General features: G+C 36.6%; 1 protein-coding gene and 1 pseudogene across 1 annotated transcript; both read right to left on the bottom strand.

The window, feature by feature from the left end:
• Positions 1-5,177: 5,177 nt before the first annotated feature.
• On the bottom strand, positions 5,178-6,115 carry LOC123832451 (olfactory receptor 4S2-like). The gene is given in 2 exon segments (XM_045860097.1): positions 5,178-5,807; positions 5,810-6,115. Coding segments are annotated over 2 exon segments (936 nt in total).
• A 9,889-nt stretch (positions 6,116-16,004) lies between these two features.
• Positions 16,005-17,435, bottom strand: LOC123832450 (annotated as a pseudogene).
• Between the last annotated feature and the right edge of the window lie 3,541 nt (positions 17,436-20,976).

Below are 20,976 nucleotides of genomic sequence, written 5' to 3'. Positions count from 1 at the left end.
CTGTACAGCCAGGGCTAGAGTCCATTTAAAAAAGAAGATACAGCCTAGGTACAAACAGCCATCGATGTTCACTGCTGTGTATCAGCCATTCTTGCCTGACTACTAGCATTGTGACTTGATCTGGTGCTTTCCTTGACTGCTTCATGTTGATTTGCAGTGTTCTCTGTTTATACTTATACTTTATATATGTATATCAACAGTCTGGCAAGTTTCTCTTCCTAGCAGCTCATTTATTAGACTCTGTTCTTTTAGTATCTGAACATGGACTTTCAACTTGATTGTTCTTCCTCACTCACTAGGAAGTGCCAGATTAAAATAATAGTAGGATGTTTATGTTTTAAGGGACAATGTATATAATCTAGATACTATCCCTTCTGTTTCTTGGGATTATATTTTGAATTTTTCTCATGTTTACCTAGATCCTCCTAGAATAATGACAGAATACAATGAGAAAATTCACATTTCTGAAGGAGTCTTTAAAAATTTTTTTTTTGAGAGAGAGGGGAATGAGAAAGAGAGAGAGAGACCAGATTTTTGTTCCATCTATTTATGCATTCATTGATTGATTCCTTTATGTACCCAGAACAGGGATTTAACCTAAAACCTTGGTGTATTGGAGGGATGCTCTTACTAACCAAGCTACCAAGCCAGGGCTGAAGGTGACTTTTTATCTTAGAAAACTTTTGGCTATTGAGATTGTACTCATTATTCTTTTTGTAAAAACTACTTTTTTTCTTCTAAAGAAATTCCTCTTAGAATTTTGGTGAAATAGTAGGTTTTCTCTTGAATCATAGCAATAATAATAATTTATTTATAACATTGAGTTCTTACAATTGTCACATAGATGGCTCAAACTAAGGTAGATATATTCATGTGGGCTAGAAGTAAAGGTACAGTTGTTAATGATAGGGAGTTTAAAAACAATAACCAATTAATGTGAAAATATTTACCCTCTGATAATCACCACCATACTGTTGTGTCTATGAGTTGTTCTTTTGTTTGCTGACTTCATTCATTTGGAAAAAATTCTAAAGGTACTTTCTGAAATTGTCACCCAGATGTCCAGTATTTAAAATTATGAGCTCATTGAAGTCTAGTGACATTACTGAACTTTTGGGATTTAGCACAGAATTAGTCATTGGGAAGATCTGAAAATTATACTGACTTCACTGCTTTTGAAGAAGAAATATCTCAAAGATTTAAAAATCACTCTTATGTATAATTCTGAATGTGCATGCCAAAATTTTTCTTAAAAAGGATGTTTCATCTTTTAAGAATTTCTTCTGTTGTTCATGGTATATGTGAGACTTCGGGATTTACCATGATTGCAGCTGATTGATTATTTGTGCTATTATTGTTACAGTCTGTTTTTCCTAATGAACAGTCCCCTACTTATGGATAGTGATTGTATGTTTTTTGTAACTGCTTATCCCTAGCACTGATTATTGTTATTGTATTAGTATGACAACAAACAATGTAAATTTATTCAATAAATCAGAGACTTTCAAAATAAATTACTAATTTCAACAAGTTGAGTTTTTAGGTATATTAATTTCCCCCTGCCAATGATCAAACCAACAGCAACCATGGGATATGACAACAAGCACAGGATTTTTCCTCCCGAAAGCATTTAGTCATGAGGATGCAAAGGTCGCCTGCTTTGTGCTCCTCTTGCTGTGCTAGATTATAATTCTCTCAGGAATCCTGCTCATTCTTTCCACCATCAGGGGCAGTTGCTTCAGTGAAAAGCCCCTTGTACAACACAGTTTGCTCAGCTACCTCTCCTTTATGGGTATCTGCTTCACCTCTATATTGTCCCCCAAACTGATCCCAGACTTACTGGCCCCATGGAAGACTATCCCCCATGACAGCTGCATGGCCCAAATGTTTTATGTGTACTTCTTTGGTGCCACTGAGACCTTCATGTGGTGGTCATGACATATGACCACTATGCAGCCATCTGCAGACCCCTTCACTCTATGGTCATCATGAGCAGACAGGTGTGGTATGTCCTTGTGATGGCTTAATTTTTGAGGCATTTATCCATCAACCCTCCATGTTCTGATTATTAGCGAACTTCCCTTAGTGGCTCTAAACAGATAGACCACCATTTCTGTGACATGTTCTCCCTGCTGAAGCTGGCCTGAACCAGCACCAGCCTGGTGGTTATTGCAGTCACCACCACCACCAGGGTGCAGTCCATTCTGACCTTTGCTATCTTGGTAATTTCTTACTTCATCATCCTGTCCACCCCCAGGACATGCTCCTCTGAGAGCTGCTGCAAAGCCCTTTCTACCTGTGGCTCACACATCACTGTTGTGTTCATGTTCTTGACTCTCATCTTCACTTAGGTCCCCATAGTCTATTCTGTCAGTAACAAGAAGGCTTTTCCCTGTTTTACACCATGATTTCCCCCCATGTTTAACTCTTTCATCTGCAAACTGAGAAACACAGACATGAAGAATGCCATGAGGAAAGGTGATGTTTGATATGGATTATATGAAGGAAAGTGAAGCCTCTGGTGTGTGGCCCTTTGTAGGTCTCCTTCTACACTCAGAATTGTTAATGTTGACAGGTATAACAGCAGGGACAGAGAGTGATGTGTTGTCAGCAAAGGCTGCAAGTATGAAGAGAGAAGGCCTTCAGTCACTCACTTCCTCTCCCTTTACCTGCCTCGGTCTCTATACCATGGGAGTTGGCCAAACAATCTCCAGGTCCCCTCAAGCTCTGACATACAGTAACTTACGCCTGAGATTCTGGAATACTCTGCACATTATAATCCCAGACATAGTGAGCCCTATAAGCACTTTTTGTCAGGGCAAATCATAAAGACAGCATGGTCTGGCAGTTGTGTCCTGCTTTAGGAAACAGATATCTTGACTGACATGCCTCTCAGATAGACAGAGAGGTCCTAAGCACTTCCATTTGTCTGAGGTTTCCATTGCAATAAAAAAGTAAAGCAATGCCAAAATATATATTAGTATTTTATATTTGAACTCTTTACATTAACAAATCATACTTCTAAGACATTGCAATAGTGAAGTAATTATACTGTTTGCACTCAAATTATGCAAGTTATTGTAATTTATTCTTAGTATCCTATCAATGGTGTATTCTTGTCTTTAGAAATTTCAAATGGGATGATGAACCACTTTTTATGCAATGATAGAAATTTAATTTTATGACTGTATTTATAATTCAATTTTTAAATTGTCCAAGACTGAACAAACTGATGCTTTTTATAAATGTGCAACATAGGAGATGTCCCTTCCTGTGTAAGTTCCTGATTTAAGAAGGGATAATGCTAAAGAGATGGGTGTTCCCAGGTTAATTTTGCTAATCTTCAGTGCTCCTTATGCAAATGGCATATGTTGAGGTTTCTTTAAAGCTGTGCACATCTGTCTAATTTCCCCTCAGGTAGGCCTTGACATTAGGGAGAAATAAAGAAGATTGAACTAAGAAGCAGAGATAACCAATTGAAAACTGGCCTAGGACAAGGTCATCTTTGGTATGTTGATGTGTTTCCTTAATTTATACCAGAATCCTATAGCTTTGTGAATTACAAGGGACTTCTGACATTCTCTAGGGTCATCCATTAGCACAATATGCACGTGAAGAACTGAGGCTGAGAGGATGGGGGACCCAATATATCAAATATGAGAGACATGGACCTGATATTTTCTGGTACTCATTCTGTTCATCTCAGGTTCCATGAAGAAATTGTGTTGTATATACCTTTTTAAAAAAAATTTTACTTACTTATTTTTAGTGATAGGGGAAGAGAAGGAGAAAGAGAAAGAGAGAAATATCAATGTGTCATTGCCTCTCACACTCCCTCTACTGGGGCCCTGGCTTGCAACCCAGGCATGTGCCCTGATGGGGATTTGAACTGGTGACCTTTGGGTGATAGGCCATCACTCAATCCACTGAGCCACCCCAGCCAGTGCTTATTTATAATTTTTAATACAGATGTCTTTCTGCCTTGGATCTTTCCTTTCTTTAATGTAATGAATTCATCAACATCACAGATAATTTTTAAAGCCCTATGCACAGTCCTTTACCTAAAGCTCATGCATGCACACACTCCAGAACACACTTGCAGGTATAGGCAGTTACTTAAACAATCAGATTTGTATGAAGGACGAGGAAACAATTGCAGAGGTAATTAATGATGCATTCATTTACTCTAGAAAAATGATTCTTCGATTGTGTGAATAAGAAATGTAGCACCACAGCAGGTATCAGTTCATATAAAAAAGATGTGTGTGTTTGTCCAGAATGAGTCCTTCTGGAATGTGTAGCTGGAAGAGGGTGACAGCAGAACTGCTCAGTTGAGACCATGGAGAAAATACAGTTCCCAGCCATGCATTTCAGCAAATTCTGTTTACCCTGCCAACTGAGTCACAGTCATCTATTTGTCACCAATGGCTTACTTTTTATTATTTTCTTAATTTTTCCTGTTAGTCACTTTTTGTTAATAGGGATGGCAGCCTATAGGCTACAACATCAGGGTTAGTGGAAACATATTGGGATGTTGCAATTAAAAGAAAGATCTTAGAGGTAATTTCTTCCAATTCCCTTATTGTTTTGGTAAAGAAAATGAGTCCTAGAGAAAGGAAAAGTTTTTTTCCCAAGACCAGAAGATGAAATCAAGTCATTTATTTTTTATACCTATGTTTTATCTCTTTTACATTTTGCAGACATGCTTCCTCCCGCTACAGCTTTACTAGGTTTTATTTTCATTCTGTTTTGGAGGGCTTATATAAACAAGTTTTAGTCAGATCTGTGTTATTTTTTCATGTATCACTTCTTTCCTAAAGATATACCTAGCAAATGATTAGTATATGCAATCGCAGTTCTAGCCACTAGAAAAGAGCCTTAAGAACTTCACAATAAACTCATTCTTTAAAGAAAATAGCAAAAAGGCAAAAACGGAGAGAAAATAATGATGCTAAGAATGATCTGGGTGAGTTCCTGAGTTTAAATACGATGTTTCTGGTCCAGATGTTTCAGAAAATGATCTGATTATAGCGCACTAGAACAAATAACATAATAATGATAAATAATTTACTTTTGTATAATGTGTCAATTTCATCCATGAAATCCATGAATTGTTATTTTCTTTACTGTACAGATGAGGAAATTTAAGATTATCCAGCTTGAATTGCTACTTCCACCTATTTATGGTTAGATCCCCAGAAACCCTTCCTGCCCCATAGTTTTTTCATTACATTCTTTACTTCAGCATTTCTCATTGTATAAATCAGCGGATTTAACATGGGGGTGATAATGGTGTAAAATACAGCCACCATCTTATCTTCAGAAAAGGTAGTATCAGGGCGCATATACATGAAAGTACAGGGACCAAAAAAGATGATGACCACGGCAATGTGAGAGCCACAGGTGGAGAGGGCTTTGCGCCTGCCCTCTGCTGACTGCTTTCTCAGGGACACCAGGATGACAGTGTAGGAGATTAGCAAAATAACACAGCTTCCCAGAGCAATGGTCCCACTGTTGACTGTCACAACAACACCAACAACGTACGTATCTGTACAGGCAAGGCTCAGCAGGGGGTGGACATCACAAAAGTAGTGATCAATCTCATTGGGCCCACAAAAGGGCAGTTGGACTACCAGAGCCACCTGGATGATGGAGTGGAGGAACCCACCTAACCAGGTCCCCAGTAACATTTTATTGCAGCTGTCCTGGTCCATGATGACCACATAGTATAGAGGTTTACAGATGGCCACATAACGATCATAGGCCATTACAGTGAGGATGAAGATCTCTGTGCAACCAAAGAAATGTACCCCCGAAAGAGTTGCATCATGCACCCTTCATAGGAGATGGTTTTGTTCTTGGCTAACAGGTCAACTATCATCTTAGGAGCTGTGACTGAAGAGTAGCAAATGTCCACAAAAGACAGGTAGTTGAGAAAGAAATACATAGGAGACTTGAAAAGGTTGCCCATGTAAACTGTCAGCATGATGAGGAGGTTTCCCAGGAGAATGACTGTGTAGAAGAGAGAAAACAGCAGGAAACAAATTTCTTCAACCTCTGGGTTTTGAGAAAGACCCCAGAAAACAAATTCAGTTACATTGTTTATTTTTTCCATGGAATTAGTCTAGCAGGCCAAGTTCCCAATTAAGTTATCTGAAAGAAAAATGTAACAGAGACCAACAACATTTATTTCTAACTCAAAATAAAAAGGATAATCACAGTAGTTGCAAACAGAAAAATGGGTTCTTCCTGCTGCTTGGCAAGTATACATAAAGGACTTGGAGTGTGCACATTCTGATCATTCTACCTGAGTATGACAGTTCTTTCCTTCACTTGAGACTAGTAAATAAATTCAAGGAGATAATGCAGGCCATCTAAGTCACACATCTAGCCAAGAGTCTTACCTCCCTCACCTTTTATTAAGGGTTTTTAAAAATCTGTTTATTTTTTTAAATTTACTTACTTCTTATTCTGTAGAAGGCATGCAACCTTATTTTGAAAACAACTTCTGTATTTAGGGATATGGTAACACTTATCTATCAGGAAAAATTTGTCTGATTTTTGACACAGAAACACATGCTCACATTTTTCCCTCTGAGTACTGCCATGAATGTTTCAAGTCGTTGAGAAAGTTTGACCTCTGCTGGTTAGTCTTCTTATGAAACTCTGATCTCTGGCTATATGAATGTATGCCCCTACTTGATACTAAGTTCTTAGAACCAGAATGATGGTATGATGTAGTGGAAAGAGGACCAAAATTATGCAACCTGATTCTGGGGTAATGTTGCTGTATCTTGAGACAAATTGTGTAGCTTCCTGGAGCTTCTGTTATCCCGTTTATGAAATGTGAGTGCTTTAACTTCACTACCATCTATCATATTCAGTTATTTCTACCATGAAATTAAGTCTATTGTGTCAGCCTAGAATAACCTGGAATCCCTGATAAGGCTGCAGAGATAAGAGAAGATAAAGCAATAAAAGAAACTGCTGTAGACACAACAGGACCTGTCTGATTTGAGAGGAATGGAAGTGAAGTTTCAGGTGCTTTCTCTAGGGATTACTTTGACTTGGTATTTTTCTTTATACTTTTACAAAAAGTATAATGCTATTATACTTTTAATAGCACTGAAAAAGAAAAAACTGTACTTAAATAATGATTAAAATAAAACAAAAAAAGGAAAGAGATTTGAAAAAAAGGGAGAAAACTATTTTGTTTGCTGGAAGGCTAGAATTAAACACTATTACATTAGATTTTCATTTATGAACAAGGGAGAGTTTTAAAGAAAAATGGAATGCTTTGAAAGGCATCATTCACCCACAATGATATTTAAAATATTTTATAATTATAAAAAATGAGATAAAACAATGAAAATGTAAATAATAAAAGTCATATTCATCTTTCATCTTCACTTCAAAATACAAGCAAATGCTCCAGAAAAAGAGAATTAGATGGTACACTGATAGGAGCCCAAAAGTTTTATTTTAAGAAATACCTTTTCTTTAACTCAATTAACAAAAGACTTCAATATGATGGTTCTTCAGTTTCCCTTTTTATATTAGGGGAGTAAATATGGTCATGTTTAAAAGAGGCATACACACAGGGGAGAGAAGCCATTCAAATATTTGAGAAAAATAAGGGTGTGACAATTCAAACAGAAGTAAAGGCTTAGTGTGTGTTTTTTATCTATGTTGTTTTGTCACTGTTTATATAAACAATTTATAAGGAAAAGTAGCTTTTTAAAAGTGCAGTAAAATTTGGGAGAAATATTGGGCAATTTTTGTTTTTAATTATTAGGCAATGCTTCCATAATAGAAAAAAACAAATTCCTCTTATAGCTCTAAACTGATCATCACAATTTATTTAATAACCATTTCACATTATGGATTTGAATATTGCATTTTGTCTTAGCAGACTATAATACACAAATAGTATAAAATTGGATTTTCATGTAAGCAGGATGTACAGGTGATATAATAACCACTGTTATGATTTTCACTTTTAAAAATTCATTTTAAAGGAATACATTTCTGTCAAACTTAAGTGGGCTCCTTCAAAGCCCAAATAAATGTAATTTATCTCAAGTTTTTAGCAAGTCATTAAAAGACAATACATGATATAAATTAAAATGCATCTTAATAAGTTCCAAATATACTTATTAAATATAAAGTAGTTAGCTCTGGTACATAAGAAAATATTCACAGCTAATGAAGAGCAGACTGTAGGATATACATGTTCTATGTATAAAAATAAGTAAAATATGCATAGTCCAGACCCAGGGATCTTTTTTAAGCAAAGTTTTGTCTATGCAACTGCATTGCAACGCCATCTTACTAGTGTTACTGGAGCACATATATGCATGGAAGAAACCTGATTGTAATCGTGACTTAAAGCTTCGTTAACTGGAAAAAAGCCCAAAGAGACAAAACGCAAGAAGAAAGGAAAGACTCTGCTTTTAATCTCAGCATTCCTTCATGCACCTTTTTTTAATTACCTTTTTTAAAAATTAAATGTATCCAGGTGACATTGGTTAATAAGATTATACAGATTTCCAAAGTACATTTCAATGATACATCATCTGTATATTGCATTGTGTGCCCACCACCCAAAGTCAAATCTTCTTCCATCACCATATATTTGACCCCCTTTACCCTTTACTCTCTTCCCCCCTTCTTCCCTCTGGTAACCACCATACTGATGTTGGTGTCTCTTCATGCATTCTCTTTAATCTTTCAATTTTATGCTATTTTATTTTAAGTATAATTATATACTTACACAGAATTATAAATTATGTATCATCATTACAAATAGGAATTAAGTATTTTTGGAAGAGGTCATCACTAAAAGATACTTTGAAGGGGTTTAGGAGGAGAAAATATTTAATTTAAATAGATGAACTTTCAGTGGTGGAATTTCAGGCACTCTAGTAAAGTCACAGGAGCTGTGGAATGGAGTTATGTGGAAGAGTTTTGATTAAAGGGGCTTGCGAGGTATTCATCAAAGAAGCTACAGATGTACATGATTCCTTTACTTATATCTTAGGATCGGGTTACACAGCACCTGAGGTACTCATGAGAAGTTTGGTCCATCTGAGGCCACATCCTCCCAAGGTGTGTCAAGTTCAGTGCTCTCAGCTCTCCCTTTGCAGCACTATTGCACTGGCATGTCTAGCTTTCAGGAAACTACAGGGCTGGCTCTCCTCAGGTCTGTATATCAGAGTTGGTAGGGTAGTCATTATAGGTGTGCCCTCTATTATACAACACAAAGTAATAATAATAGTAATAGTAATAATAACCATTCCAATTCAGACTCAGACACATCCTGCTGGTTTTACCTGGTCATTCTCCTTTGAATTTTCCTTATGAATTAAAAAAATGACCATTTTATTGAATTTTTTTTGAATAGTCTGTGAAGGATAGGGGTTAGCTCCTCCTTAAATGCTTGGTAATATTCTCCTGTGAAACTGTCCAGTCCAGGGCTTTTGTGTGCCGGGAGTTTTCTGATTCCTGCTTCAATTTCTTCAGCTGTTATTGGTCTACTCAGGCTTTTTGTCTCTTCTTCATTGAGTTTTGGAAGATTATATTTTTCTAGAAATCTGTCCACTTTACCTAGGTTTTCAAATTTCTTGGCATATAGTTCTTTGTAGTAATTTCTTACAATCCTTTGTATTTCTGTGGTATCAGTTGTAATCTGTCTTCTTTCATTTCTGATTGTGTTTATTTGGGTCCTCTCTCTTTTTTCTTGATGAGTCTGCTTAAAGGCTTGTATGGGAAAATATATTTGCCAATCATATCTTGGACAAGGGTTTGGGCTCCAAAATGTATAAAGAACTCACACAACTCCATTCCAGGAAGACAAAAAAAAAAAACAATTAAAAAAATGGGTAAAAGATCTGAACAGACACTTCTCTAAGGAGGACATACTGAGGGCCCACAGTCATAGGACAAAATGCTGAGCATCACTACCTATCAGAGAGATGCAAATTAAAACCACAGTGAGATGCCACTTCACACCATTGAGAATGGCCATCATACACGAAGCAACAAACAACAAGTGTTGGAGAGGATGTGGAGAAAAGGGAGCCTTAGTGCACTGTTGGTGGGAATGCAGACTGGTGCAGCCACTGTGGAAAACAGTATGGAATTTCCTCAGAAAACTGAAACTGGAACTGCCTTTTGACAAGGCAATTCCACTCCTGGGATTATATCCAAAGAACCCTGAAACACCAATCCATAAGAACCTATGCATCCCAATGTTCATAGGGGCACAACTGACAATAGCCAAGTGCTGGAAGCAACCTAAATGTCCATCAGTAAATGAATGGATCGGAAATCTATGGTGCATTTACACAATGGAATACTGCACAGCAGAAAGAAAGAAGGAATTCCTACTCTTTCCAACAGCATGGATGGAACTGGAGAGCATTATGCTAAGTGAAATAAGCCAGGCAATGAAAGACAAATATCATATGATATCACCTTTAAGTGGAACCTAATCAATAAAATGAACAAGTGAGAGAAATATAACCAGAAACACTGAAATCAAGAACAAACTTTTTTATTTCTCCCAGAGACTTCAAGTATCCAAGTACATCCTGACAGTAACCAGAGGGGAGGTGGGAGGGGGTAATGGGGGGAAAGGGGCAAGGGTTTTCAGGAACACAGGGACAAAACCAAGGGGAGGTAGAATCAGGGGAGGGAGGTGGGGATGGCTGGGGTGGGGTGAAAAGACAGAGCACTGTACTTGAACAACAATAAAATAAAATAAAAAAGATTTGGTATGCTGCTGCACACCAGACTTTCATTCATGTAAAAATTACAGTTATTTTCTCACTGAACACCGTGCAGTCTGAGTGTTCAAATAGCAGCTTTTGAAAACTGTTAATTGTGTTGCTTGGTTTTCATCTAAAACAAACTGGGTATTTAAACACAAGCCTGGGAATTCTGCCTCCATTGTTCATACCTTAAGGTCCTAGAAGAATTCTTCTTTCTCCTGGAATCAAGACTCATCACAAAAAATTCCTTCCTCCACTTTCTGAGCATTTCAAACATGATGCTGCCTCAAGTGCCTTTGAAATTATTGTCACTTTCTTATTTGCAATCATGCTACCCTGTCTCATAGACATGTCTAGATGTATTTTATTAACTTATTAACTTGTCATTATCTTATAACTTTATCCTCCCCCCTTATCTCTGAGAATAAGGGTCTTGCTATTACATTACAAGTTTTCAAAATAAAATAATTAGATTGAATCCCCCTTTCACAAACCTTTTATATTAGTTTCAGAAGAAAAAAAAAATCTCACCAGTATTGTCTAGAGGTAGAGTTTTGCTTTATTTTCCTCTGTCTTCTGAGGTAATATTTGTGCAGCTGTCCAAAATAAAGAATGGGATCTTAGAACTTGCTTTCTGAATAATTACTACCAGAGAAGTCCTGACCCCCAAAAGGCAAAGGCTGATAGGAATTGTGTCTTGGTTATTCAGGCTCTGTCTTTCACCTACTGAAATCTGCCATTTCACAGAATCTTTGGCAACAAATGGTCTTTCCTTTCCTTTTATAAGATCTATTTAAAAGGAATGATGCAAAATGTTAATGACTTTGGGGAAAACCTTTCCCCTAGTCTCCCTTCGTAAGCAGAACCAGAGCAGACAGCTGACAATGAACTTTAATTTCTAGATACCTGTTTGATTTGTTAAAAATATTTAAAACTATTTTCTATTTGCTAAATTTAAAACTCAATCAATTCTTGCATTTAGGCCTATAGTACTAATTGAAAGCATAACAAAAGTAAAAAAAACAAAACTTAAATGGGAAAAAATATTTGATAAACTTCTTCCTGATAAAGGATTAATATCCAAAGTATATGAAGAACATACATGATTCAATACCAAAAAGCTAATAACATTTTTCCAAAGATATACCAATGGCCAACAGGTACATGGAAATGTGTTCAAAATCACTAATCATTAGGGAAAAGCAAATCAAAAGTGTAATGAGATTTCACCTCATATCTGTGAGAATGACTATTACAAAGGAGACAAGAGATAAGAAGTGTTTGGTGAGGCTGTGAGAAAAAGGGGACCCTTGTGCAGTGTTGATGGGGGTATAAATTAGTGCAGCCACAAGGAAAACAGTCTGGAAGTTTCTCAAAAAATTAAAAATAGAATCACCATATGATCCAGAAATTCCATTTCTGGCTATTTATCCACAAGAAATAAAAACAGAATCTCAAAGAGATTTTTGCACTCTCAAGTTTATTGGAACATTATTCAAAATAGCCAGAAAATGGCCAGAAACTAAGTATCTCTCAAAAGATGACTGGATAAAGAAACAGAATGTATCTATAAAAGTGGAATATTATTAAGCCACGAAAAAGAAGAAAATTCTGTTACTTGGGAAAACATGGATAGACCTTGAGGGAGTAATGACAAGTGAAATAAATCAGAGAAAAACATAACTGCATAATATTGCTTATATGTGAAATCTAAAATAACTAAATGTGAAAGAGAGAAATGAAGTGGCTTCCTGTTACACTATGTGGGTTCTTTTTCACCCTATTCACCAGAGACAAGTGTAGTGAGTAGTTTCTAACATGCTTGTGGTACTTTCTTTTGTTTTCATTAACACAATATAGCTTTAAATAAGATAGCATGCCTTTTTTTTCAAACTAGGTTTTGCTATTCTGTATTTCAATCTCAGAAAATATGTGGTATCCCTGGTATATTTTTACTTTTCATTTAGTCTTAACAACACTATTTTACTTTCTTACCTTTACACTTAGAGTTACAGAATTCTATTGTTGTGGTTTCTATATACCAATCACACAAATAGCTGCCTATCTAAAGGCCTTTGTAACACTACATTTCAAAAATCCCTTACATAATGTCTCCATTATCTGAAGAAAAATTATTTTAGAATGGCATTACATAAAAAGCCTTTGATTCAATAGTATGAATAGTACTTTTCAAAAATAAACTAATGATATGTTGAAATGAACATCTTGATACACAAAGTTACTTCCTTTCCACTGGAAGTGATCAAGAAGAGAAGGTGGGATATCCTATTTGAACTGTGCTATAGGGAATTACAAATCATAGAGCTAGCTACCCTTTATTGGTGGGTACTCATATGTTTGAACAGTTGTGACTGTGTGAATGTCTTTCTCCTTATCAAACCAGAGTGTATTCTGTGTTGGGAGGTGTGGTTTGCAGTCAGTGATGCTAGAATTGAGCCCTCGGGATTATGTAAACCATATGTTTATGCAATCTATTTATCATATTGCATAAAAAACTATGAAATATATAAAGAATGAAAAATTAAATAATTCTTTACTTGGCATAATGAACATTAAGTTAAGAAGTTTAGTACTTTCTGAGGTAAATGTGTTTCTTTAGTGTTTAACTAGTACCTGTTAAGGTAGCATGTTGCAAATACACAGAAAGCTTATGCACAATTTAGCATAATATGGTTTCAATTACTTGAACTTAGTACTCAGTGATAATACATCTCCTGGTAGATATCTTGAACATTCAAGAAATGATAGAGAAACATTTGATAGTGTCTTCCTTAGCAAAATCCAAACACACACACACACACACACACACACACACACACACACACACACACAGAGTCAGAGACAGAGAGAGGGAAAGGGGGAGGCAAGGGGGAGAGAAAATGCAATCCTACAGAGGTTATTGTGGCTCGATTACTATTTATAATTCAGATTCTACCCTAGCAGCAGCAGGTCGATGACTTGGATGTAAAGGAAGTCCACCTGGTGAGCTTTTGATTTGGGAAGGTAAGTCAAAACAGCTTGCAAGGACTAATTAATGCTCCGGAATAAAAGAAATTCTGTTTTAGAATATATTTTCTATGAAGCATTTAGCCTGGACATGTGAGCCTGGACATCTCTAAGAATAATTTTAGTGCTGAAAATATAGATTGTGATTTGACTTGTTCAGGCATTAAAATCATTTCACTTGTCTTTAAACTCTTTCTCTGAGCACATGACTGCTCACTGCTCATGTGAAAATTGATTAGGTAACAGGTGTCAGTTGAATGACAGGTGTCAGTTGAACAACTGAATGACAGTTGTTTCTGAAATGGTACAAAGTTTTTTCTTCCCTTTGAATGGCCGATGGACTGTTCTGAGTGAAATATGAATTCAAGAAGCTGAAATGATAGACTCTGAACAGCAGTTACATGACCAGAATTGTGATGAGGAGAGAAAACACTGAAAGCAAGGAACAGGAATCAATTGATAACAACTGAAATGTAAGAGCACGTTTGGTGAATTGTTTCTCTTTCCTTTCCATGATCCTGCCTGAATGCGTGATGGCAGTTGATATATATTTGTCTTTATTGTATAGACAGCAGCTTGGCCGCAGTTAAAGTTAAATACAGGCATCTTCTCTGAATTTAATAGACCATGTTTTGAGATTATGGCAGTGATAAATTCAAGAAATTTCCCACTGAGGGTGTGATAGAACACTCTAAAAGGACAGGAAGACAGTGACAGAGAATTGATGCTTGACTGGATAATAAATTTCAAATAACAAGAAATCATTATCCAAGATCGACAAAGCACTGATTAAGAATAAAAGTGATTCACAGGTTCCCAAGAAAGTGAGAAAACCCAAAATGAAAGGGAAAATAAGCTCGCTTCTGTAACCACTACCATGACCACTATTCCCTTCTTCCCCAAGACAAAAGTTGGCCTAGGAATTAACCAAAGACTCCCTGCAGGTCACTATAAAATCAAATAGAAGAATCTGAAAACTTGAGTCTCTGTTTACCCTGTCTCTATTTATTATGTTGCCTGCCCTTGTTGCTTGTAAAAACTGTGACGATAATTTTATTAAATATTTTACTTATATACTCTTTAAATCACTGAACACATTTATTCTAATAACTTAACACATTTACTGATTATTGGCTAACTGAATGGCAGCCTACTGATCATTAGTTAAATGAATGATAGTCTGTATTTGAAAAGAAATAGAACAAAGATAAAATAATTGAAAATATTTATCAGCCTCCTACCATGTCCTGGGTGACACATACTTTATCTAGTTATTTCTCACAAAAATGTTGAGAGATAGATGGACGCATCAGCAATGTGATGATCTGAGAGAAAACAATACTTGCTAAAACTCACATAGGTAAGGCACAGGTGGCCAGAATTCAAAATTAAATTTGTGTAAATGCTTCTTATTATTTCAAAGTAGAATGTAAGAAAGTCTCTCTGTCATTGAGGAATTTAGGATCATGCAAAATAATAATGGACGTAATTTACTTTGGTTACAGATTGCATTATTGGAGTCACTGAGACCCTCTGTTTTAAATCCTAATAGTATCATATATTTATTGAATATACCCTATGCATCAGGAACTGTGCTAAGTGTATAACATTTTACTAAGTATATTGCCAAGTGGGATTATGTGGTTTTAGATCTTGACACTATTAACTTCTTAGGTCAATGGTCCTGTCCTAATGAATATCTCTATGATTCATTTTTCTCTTCTATGAAATGTTTACTATTAACATTTACTTCTTAGTGTTGTGAGGATATAAAAAGTTTATGCCTATAAAGTGTTTAGAGGAGTGTTAGATACACAAGAATTATGAAATTGTAAGCTAACATGAGAATTATTAGACCTGCTGATAGTGTAGTTAAATAATGTATTGAGGCCATACAGTCATTCACAACAAAGCTGGAACATAAAACTAATAAATTTCATTTCATTATGTTCAAGGTTTTTCCAATTTTTAAACAATTGTAGAGTCTAAGGGTTATGCAAAATCTTAACTGAAACCTGTCTTATAAAACTTCTAGACTGATCATTTTTTCAAGTCAGTATCACATTCATTAAATGAATAGAACCCATTATAACAACTGCTCTTTATTGCATAGATTCAAATCCACAGCAGACCAGTCATGTTCCCTGACATTGAATAATCACATTCAGTAAAAACCTGCCAGTGCATTCCTCAACACTCTAGTCCTTAGGGGCTACCTTCCAATCCTCTTTGCAGTGCCTTGCACAAAGAAGAGGTTAAGCACCAGTTAGAAAAACTTGTTAACAGTAGTTTTATTTCATCATCATCACCTATAAACATGCAGTTTCTTCCTTCTATGTGCACTGCACTGTCAAATGGTGCTACCCTCTGCCTAGGGACAAAGTCTACCAAAGCAATACGCCAATACAAAGTTGAAGCTATTAAAAAGAGTTTAATAACAACTAGGAGATAATTAAATCTGGAATGTTGAGGGAATGTATGAAAGATTTAGAAACAACACATACACTTAAATGTTTTATTAGGGAAGGGGTGAAAGAGGAACTTTTCATGTGAAGCTGAAAGGTTTTCTAAGTTGTTCCAAGTTTACTCTCTTTCTACTATTATCTTTATTTATTTTAAATTTTATCTTCTTAATGTTGTTCAAGTAGAGTTGTCTCCATTTTCACTCCACCTTGACCCCACCCCACCCACCCACCCTCACCTCCCACCCTCTATCCTACCCACTTTGGCTTTGTCCACGTGCTCTTTATACATGTTCCCTGATGGCTCTCTGCTACTGTCTTTAAATACTGCAAAGCATTGTGAGCGGCATCCCTCTGTGCCTTGCTGCAGCAGCTCCCTGGGCTGTGACAGATTATAATGCCACTGGTGGACATGTCAGTGAGATGCCAGTACTGTCTGTTGGGGCTCAGTTCTTCTATGTCCAAATATGTTCTATTAAAACCTTGCTCCTTGGCGATTTCACTAAGCAGTTGGATGTAACCTGTATTTGGAATACTGGGGAGGCTTCTTTTCAGTAGGTTGGTCTTTTCACCAGAATTCCTTATGGAATGCCAAGTATATCCTAAGGAATGTCCCACCACATTCGCTAAAGAAATGTGGTTCTCTGGAGAAGCGTCACTGAATTTGTTGAGAAATTTCTCAGCAGCATTTCTCTTGGCTTGTTTTTTGATGCCCCCTTTCCTGTTTCCATAAATGACTCTAGCCTGCAAATTGTTGTTTATTCTCTCTTATGCGCAGGTCCTCTCTCCAAGGAAAGGGTAGATTCAGGAAATCTTCAGTCATGATGAGTAGCCAATTCCTGTAATGAACCAACAGGATTAAGCTGGTTCTTTGGTTGCTCAGAAGGGCCCGGCATTAAGGGGTCAGGAACTGTAAAGCAAATACTTCCACTGGCTTTCCAAATGTTTATGGCAGCCTCTGCAACCCCATGTTTTGCTTACTGGTACAGGTTATGTCACCAACGGTTACTCTGAAGGTAGAAGTGGGCACGTGTAATTTGCCATTGGATCTTTCATATTCATAAACCAGGATGTCCTTGGTCTTCCTGTTGTAATCATGTGTTGTCCCTGGTTTAGCTGAAATCGTCTTCCCCAGACTGAAGGTCCTGCTGTCTTTGCGCTCCAATGGCGGCATGCCCAGGGTGGGAGGCCGGGTCTGGCATGTGGCGAGAAGAGAGGACTCGGGGACCGAGGAAGAGCCTAATGGATCAATGTCCTCTTGACCCAGGTGTGCCAGTGTTCAAGAGCAGGGCTCCAGTTTCATCTTCTGGTCCCCTTCTCTCCAACGTCCCTCCTGCAAAGGGACAATGGAGGAGGAGGTGGGGCCTTGGTGCCCTAGTTTCATCATTTAAATGATAGAAACCTTAGAATAAGTGCATACAAGCCCCCAAAATGAACTAAAGAGCTGCCTATACCACAGAGTAAATCCCAGTCTCTCTCTCTTTCTCTAGCTGTTGTTCTCCCAGAGAGACTCTTTGCAGCCAAGTGCATCCCTCATGTCTGTGAGCAGGAGGATTTCAGGGCCCTTAATTCACCTATGTGAGCATAATGGTTTTACTCTTTATAAACGAGCTACATAGGTAGAGGAGAGGAACAGATTGAGTGTGTAGTTTTGTCTGAGTATGCGCCATTTTTTTTGTAGACTCAGAGAGTTTGGCTTAATTTATTATCTCATTTTATCATCTGTGTGTCAAAATAAGAATACCTGAAATGGTTCAAGGACCATAACTTTGGAAGTCATCTGGTTTTACATGAAATAATTAGGTTAAAAAAATCAGATAATAATTAAGTGAAAAAGTGGGATTGTTAACATAAATTTGTTGGTTTGACTCCATTTTTTTTTAATGTAAGAACTCAGGCTCTAGACTCAGAATTCTGGTTTCAAGTTCTGATTTGCTAAATACCAGTTAGGTGTTCTGTAAATACTTTATTAGAAGAGCCTCACCTAAATTTTACCTCTCTAAGCCTTAGAGTCTAAGGTACTATTACTCTTGTCTGTGCTTCTAAATGAACTTAATATTGTAGGCATTTGCATAATGTTTTATTTTTTTAAATTCTTCATTCATTTTTAAATTTGAAACTCATAACTTTTATTTAGGGGAAGAATTATTTCTCTACATTTTAGATAAAGAAGAGTGTTGAAGGATATAAAGTTGAGAGTTCACACTTAAAATTGATGACTGCATCAAGAATAGAAACTAGAGATCTTCTCAGAGTCTAAGATTGAGAAGCCAGGAACATAGGTGGTTTACACATGGTGGAGAATGTGGATGAGGGCAAGTGGAAATGAAAAGAGATTGTCAAGAAGGGGAAAAAAGCATTATCTGTGGACTTGAGAATGGAGAAAATGAAAGATTCAACAGATATTTAGCAAAATTGTTTGGTTAGGAGACCAAACCATGTTTAATTAGCATGAAAATCAATTTTGTTTCAAGGGAAGATAGAATGATTGGCTTTCCCTGAATATTCTAACAACCTTATTTTCTTCAAAAGCCTAATTTTATGTATGAACTAATGTTTTCTTGTTTAGTTTCAGGGGAGGAGGAGGAGAAAGCAATTCAAGTGATTGTTATTTTCATGCACATAATTAAAATAATGTTTTCTATTTCTGTCTAATGAACAAACAATAACTTTAAGAGTAAATTTTAAACCAAGATTTTAAATATTACTTTAAGAATAGTATTTATTTATTTGTAAGTAAGGAAATCTTTACATGGTATATTTGGAGTCATGAAAACTTACCTTTAAATGACTCTTCTATAAACTAATTCTAAATCTTAAAATTCAGTTATAGAAATAATTTCATTTGTTTTAAAGCTCCATGGCAAAATATTTTTTAATTGGAAGGTGACACAATTAACTTAATCCATAAAAAGTGATACGAATTTAAAAATTAATTAATAAGAAAATATAGCTACAAGTTAAGACAGAAGGTATAGCACAAGTTTTAAGAGACAGTGATATATACTAATAATACAGTTTGGGGTCAAAATTTATAGTGAAGAGCATTGCACCGTGTGGTTACAAGTTCTATGTTATTTTTTTTCATCTGTATTGACTGAAAATAAGTTAGCAGAAGGTATGCTCAACCCCTACTGAGCTACCTACATTTCAAGGTATGAAATCATGTTGGTTTAATATAATTGCTAAATAATGAAGAAATTCCAACTACCCTTATGAGACAGATACCTGGCCAGCGGTATCCATCACTGCAGATGCTCATTGAAACATGAGGAAAACATACACATGGACAACTGAGTCCTGTGGAGAAATAGGCACAAAACGGCCACTCTCTCTATTGGAAAGTGCCTCATTTTCCTGCCTGAGCAGGCTTTTATTAAACATACCAATACAGTTTTTTGAATTACAGTCTGACCAGAAAGATAAAACAAGTAGCTCTGAAAGGGAGTGGCAGATCTCCCACTGGGATTCTGAGATTTGGGGGTTTTATCGTTTAAAAATACTATAGGACCTAAAAGGCTAGTTTCATTTCCTGCCTGTGCCCTCATATTCTAATTAAGAGCATCCTCCAGCAAGCAGATCTTACAGGATCATTCTTATTCTATGTCCCAGGTCTGATTACCATAGAGGTACCGCTGACTCTGGTCTGGACTGCACCAACCCTGTTATTTCCACAGGCCTGAGTTGGGCAGAGGAGACAAAGGCAGCCAGGAGACTTGGATTTCTCAAGGACTCAGGCTTTGGCAAAGCTGAGGGGGAAAGGGTTGATGTCAATCACCCCTTCATTTCCACAGCCCCCCAAGTCCTACCCTGAGGCCTCCATGTGATCATGACTGTCTTAGGCGATTCCCCGCGTCCCCCGTGGGAAATCTTACCCGTCATTGGCTAACTGATCAAGCATTGGGGGCAGGCACAGACCAGGCAGCGTTCATGCCAGGGAAATAAGTTTTGTCTCCTTAGTGTCTCCTGGTTTGGAGGCCTCTTACTCAGCCTTAGCCACAGGCGGTTACAGTTTCCTGAGACCAGGTAGGGAGGACCTCAACACCCTTATTATCCTACATATTTTCTATATACTTTGTTAAAATATCTCTTATTTAGAACTAGTAGATCTCAAAGTTTCCCTCCTATTCAAAATAATTTTATCGTGTTGAAATATCATTGTCTCTATAGGGGTCATATTCACTGGACTTTATTATTGATAACTTTAGATTACTGATTTGGTAACACTAACACCAAGATAATAAAATCAACAGTGAATACTTTTATGGTGAGAAAAATTAATGATCATTTAATGGTTTGTTTGAGTTTCATTCTGTAACAAATTTCCTCCTTTCACAAGTGAGATAACTTAAATTCAAAGAAATAAAGTGATTGATGCCCAAATTCATGCACTGGTATAATTAGTAATAGAACCTATAGGTCCCAACTGTTTGTCTTCATATGAACCTTTTCCACAAACTTCCCATGAACTTTTTAAAAAACAAACTATGTAGTGTCAAGATTCTTTATGGGTTTTGGCAAACACATCAGTTGGACAAAAATAGACTGGAAATTCATATTTCGATCCAAACCACTAAGAACAAATTGACTTTCAAAATTTGGTATACCTAGTCAAGAGCAAAACCATGCAATAAATAACTGCTGCCTGCTCCCTTTAAACAATTTTAACTGTTGCTTTGTTCTGTGGTTCTTTTACATATATGGTTATTTGATGT

The sequence above is a fragment of the Phyllostomus hastatus genome, unplaced genomic scaffold, assembly GCF_019186645.2.
Source record: "Phyllostomus hastatus isolate PE091 unplaced genomic scaffold, TTU_PhHast_1.1 phas_scaffold_190, whole genome shotgun sequence".
Lineage (NCBI taxonomy): Eukaryota > Metazoa > Chordata > Mammalia > Chiroptera > Phyllostomidae > Phyllostomus > Phyllostomus hastatus.
Note: the sequence above shows the minus strand (reverse complement) of the source record. Positions and strands in the feature narration are given on the sequence as shown.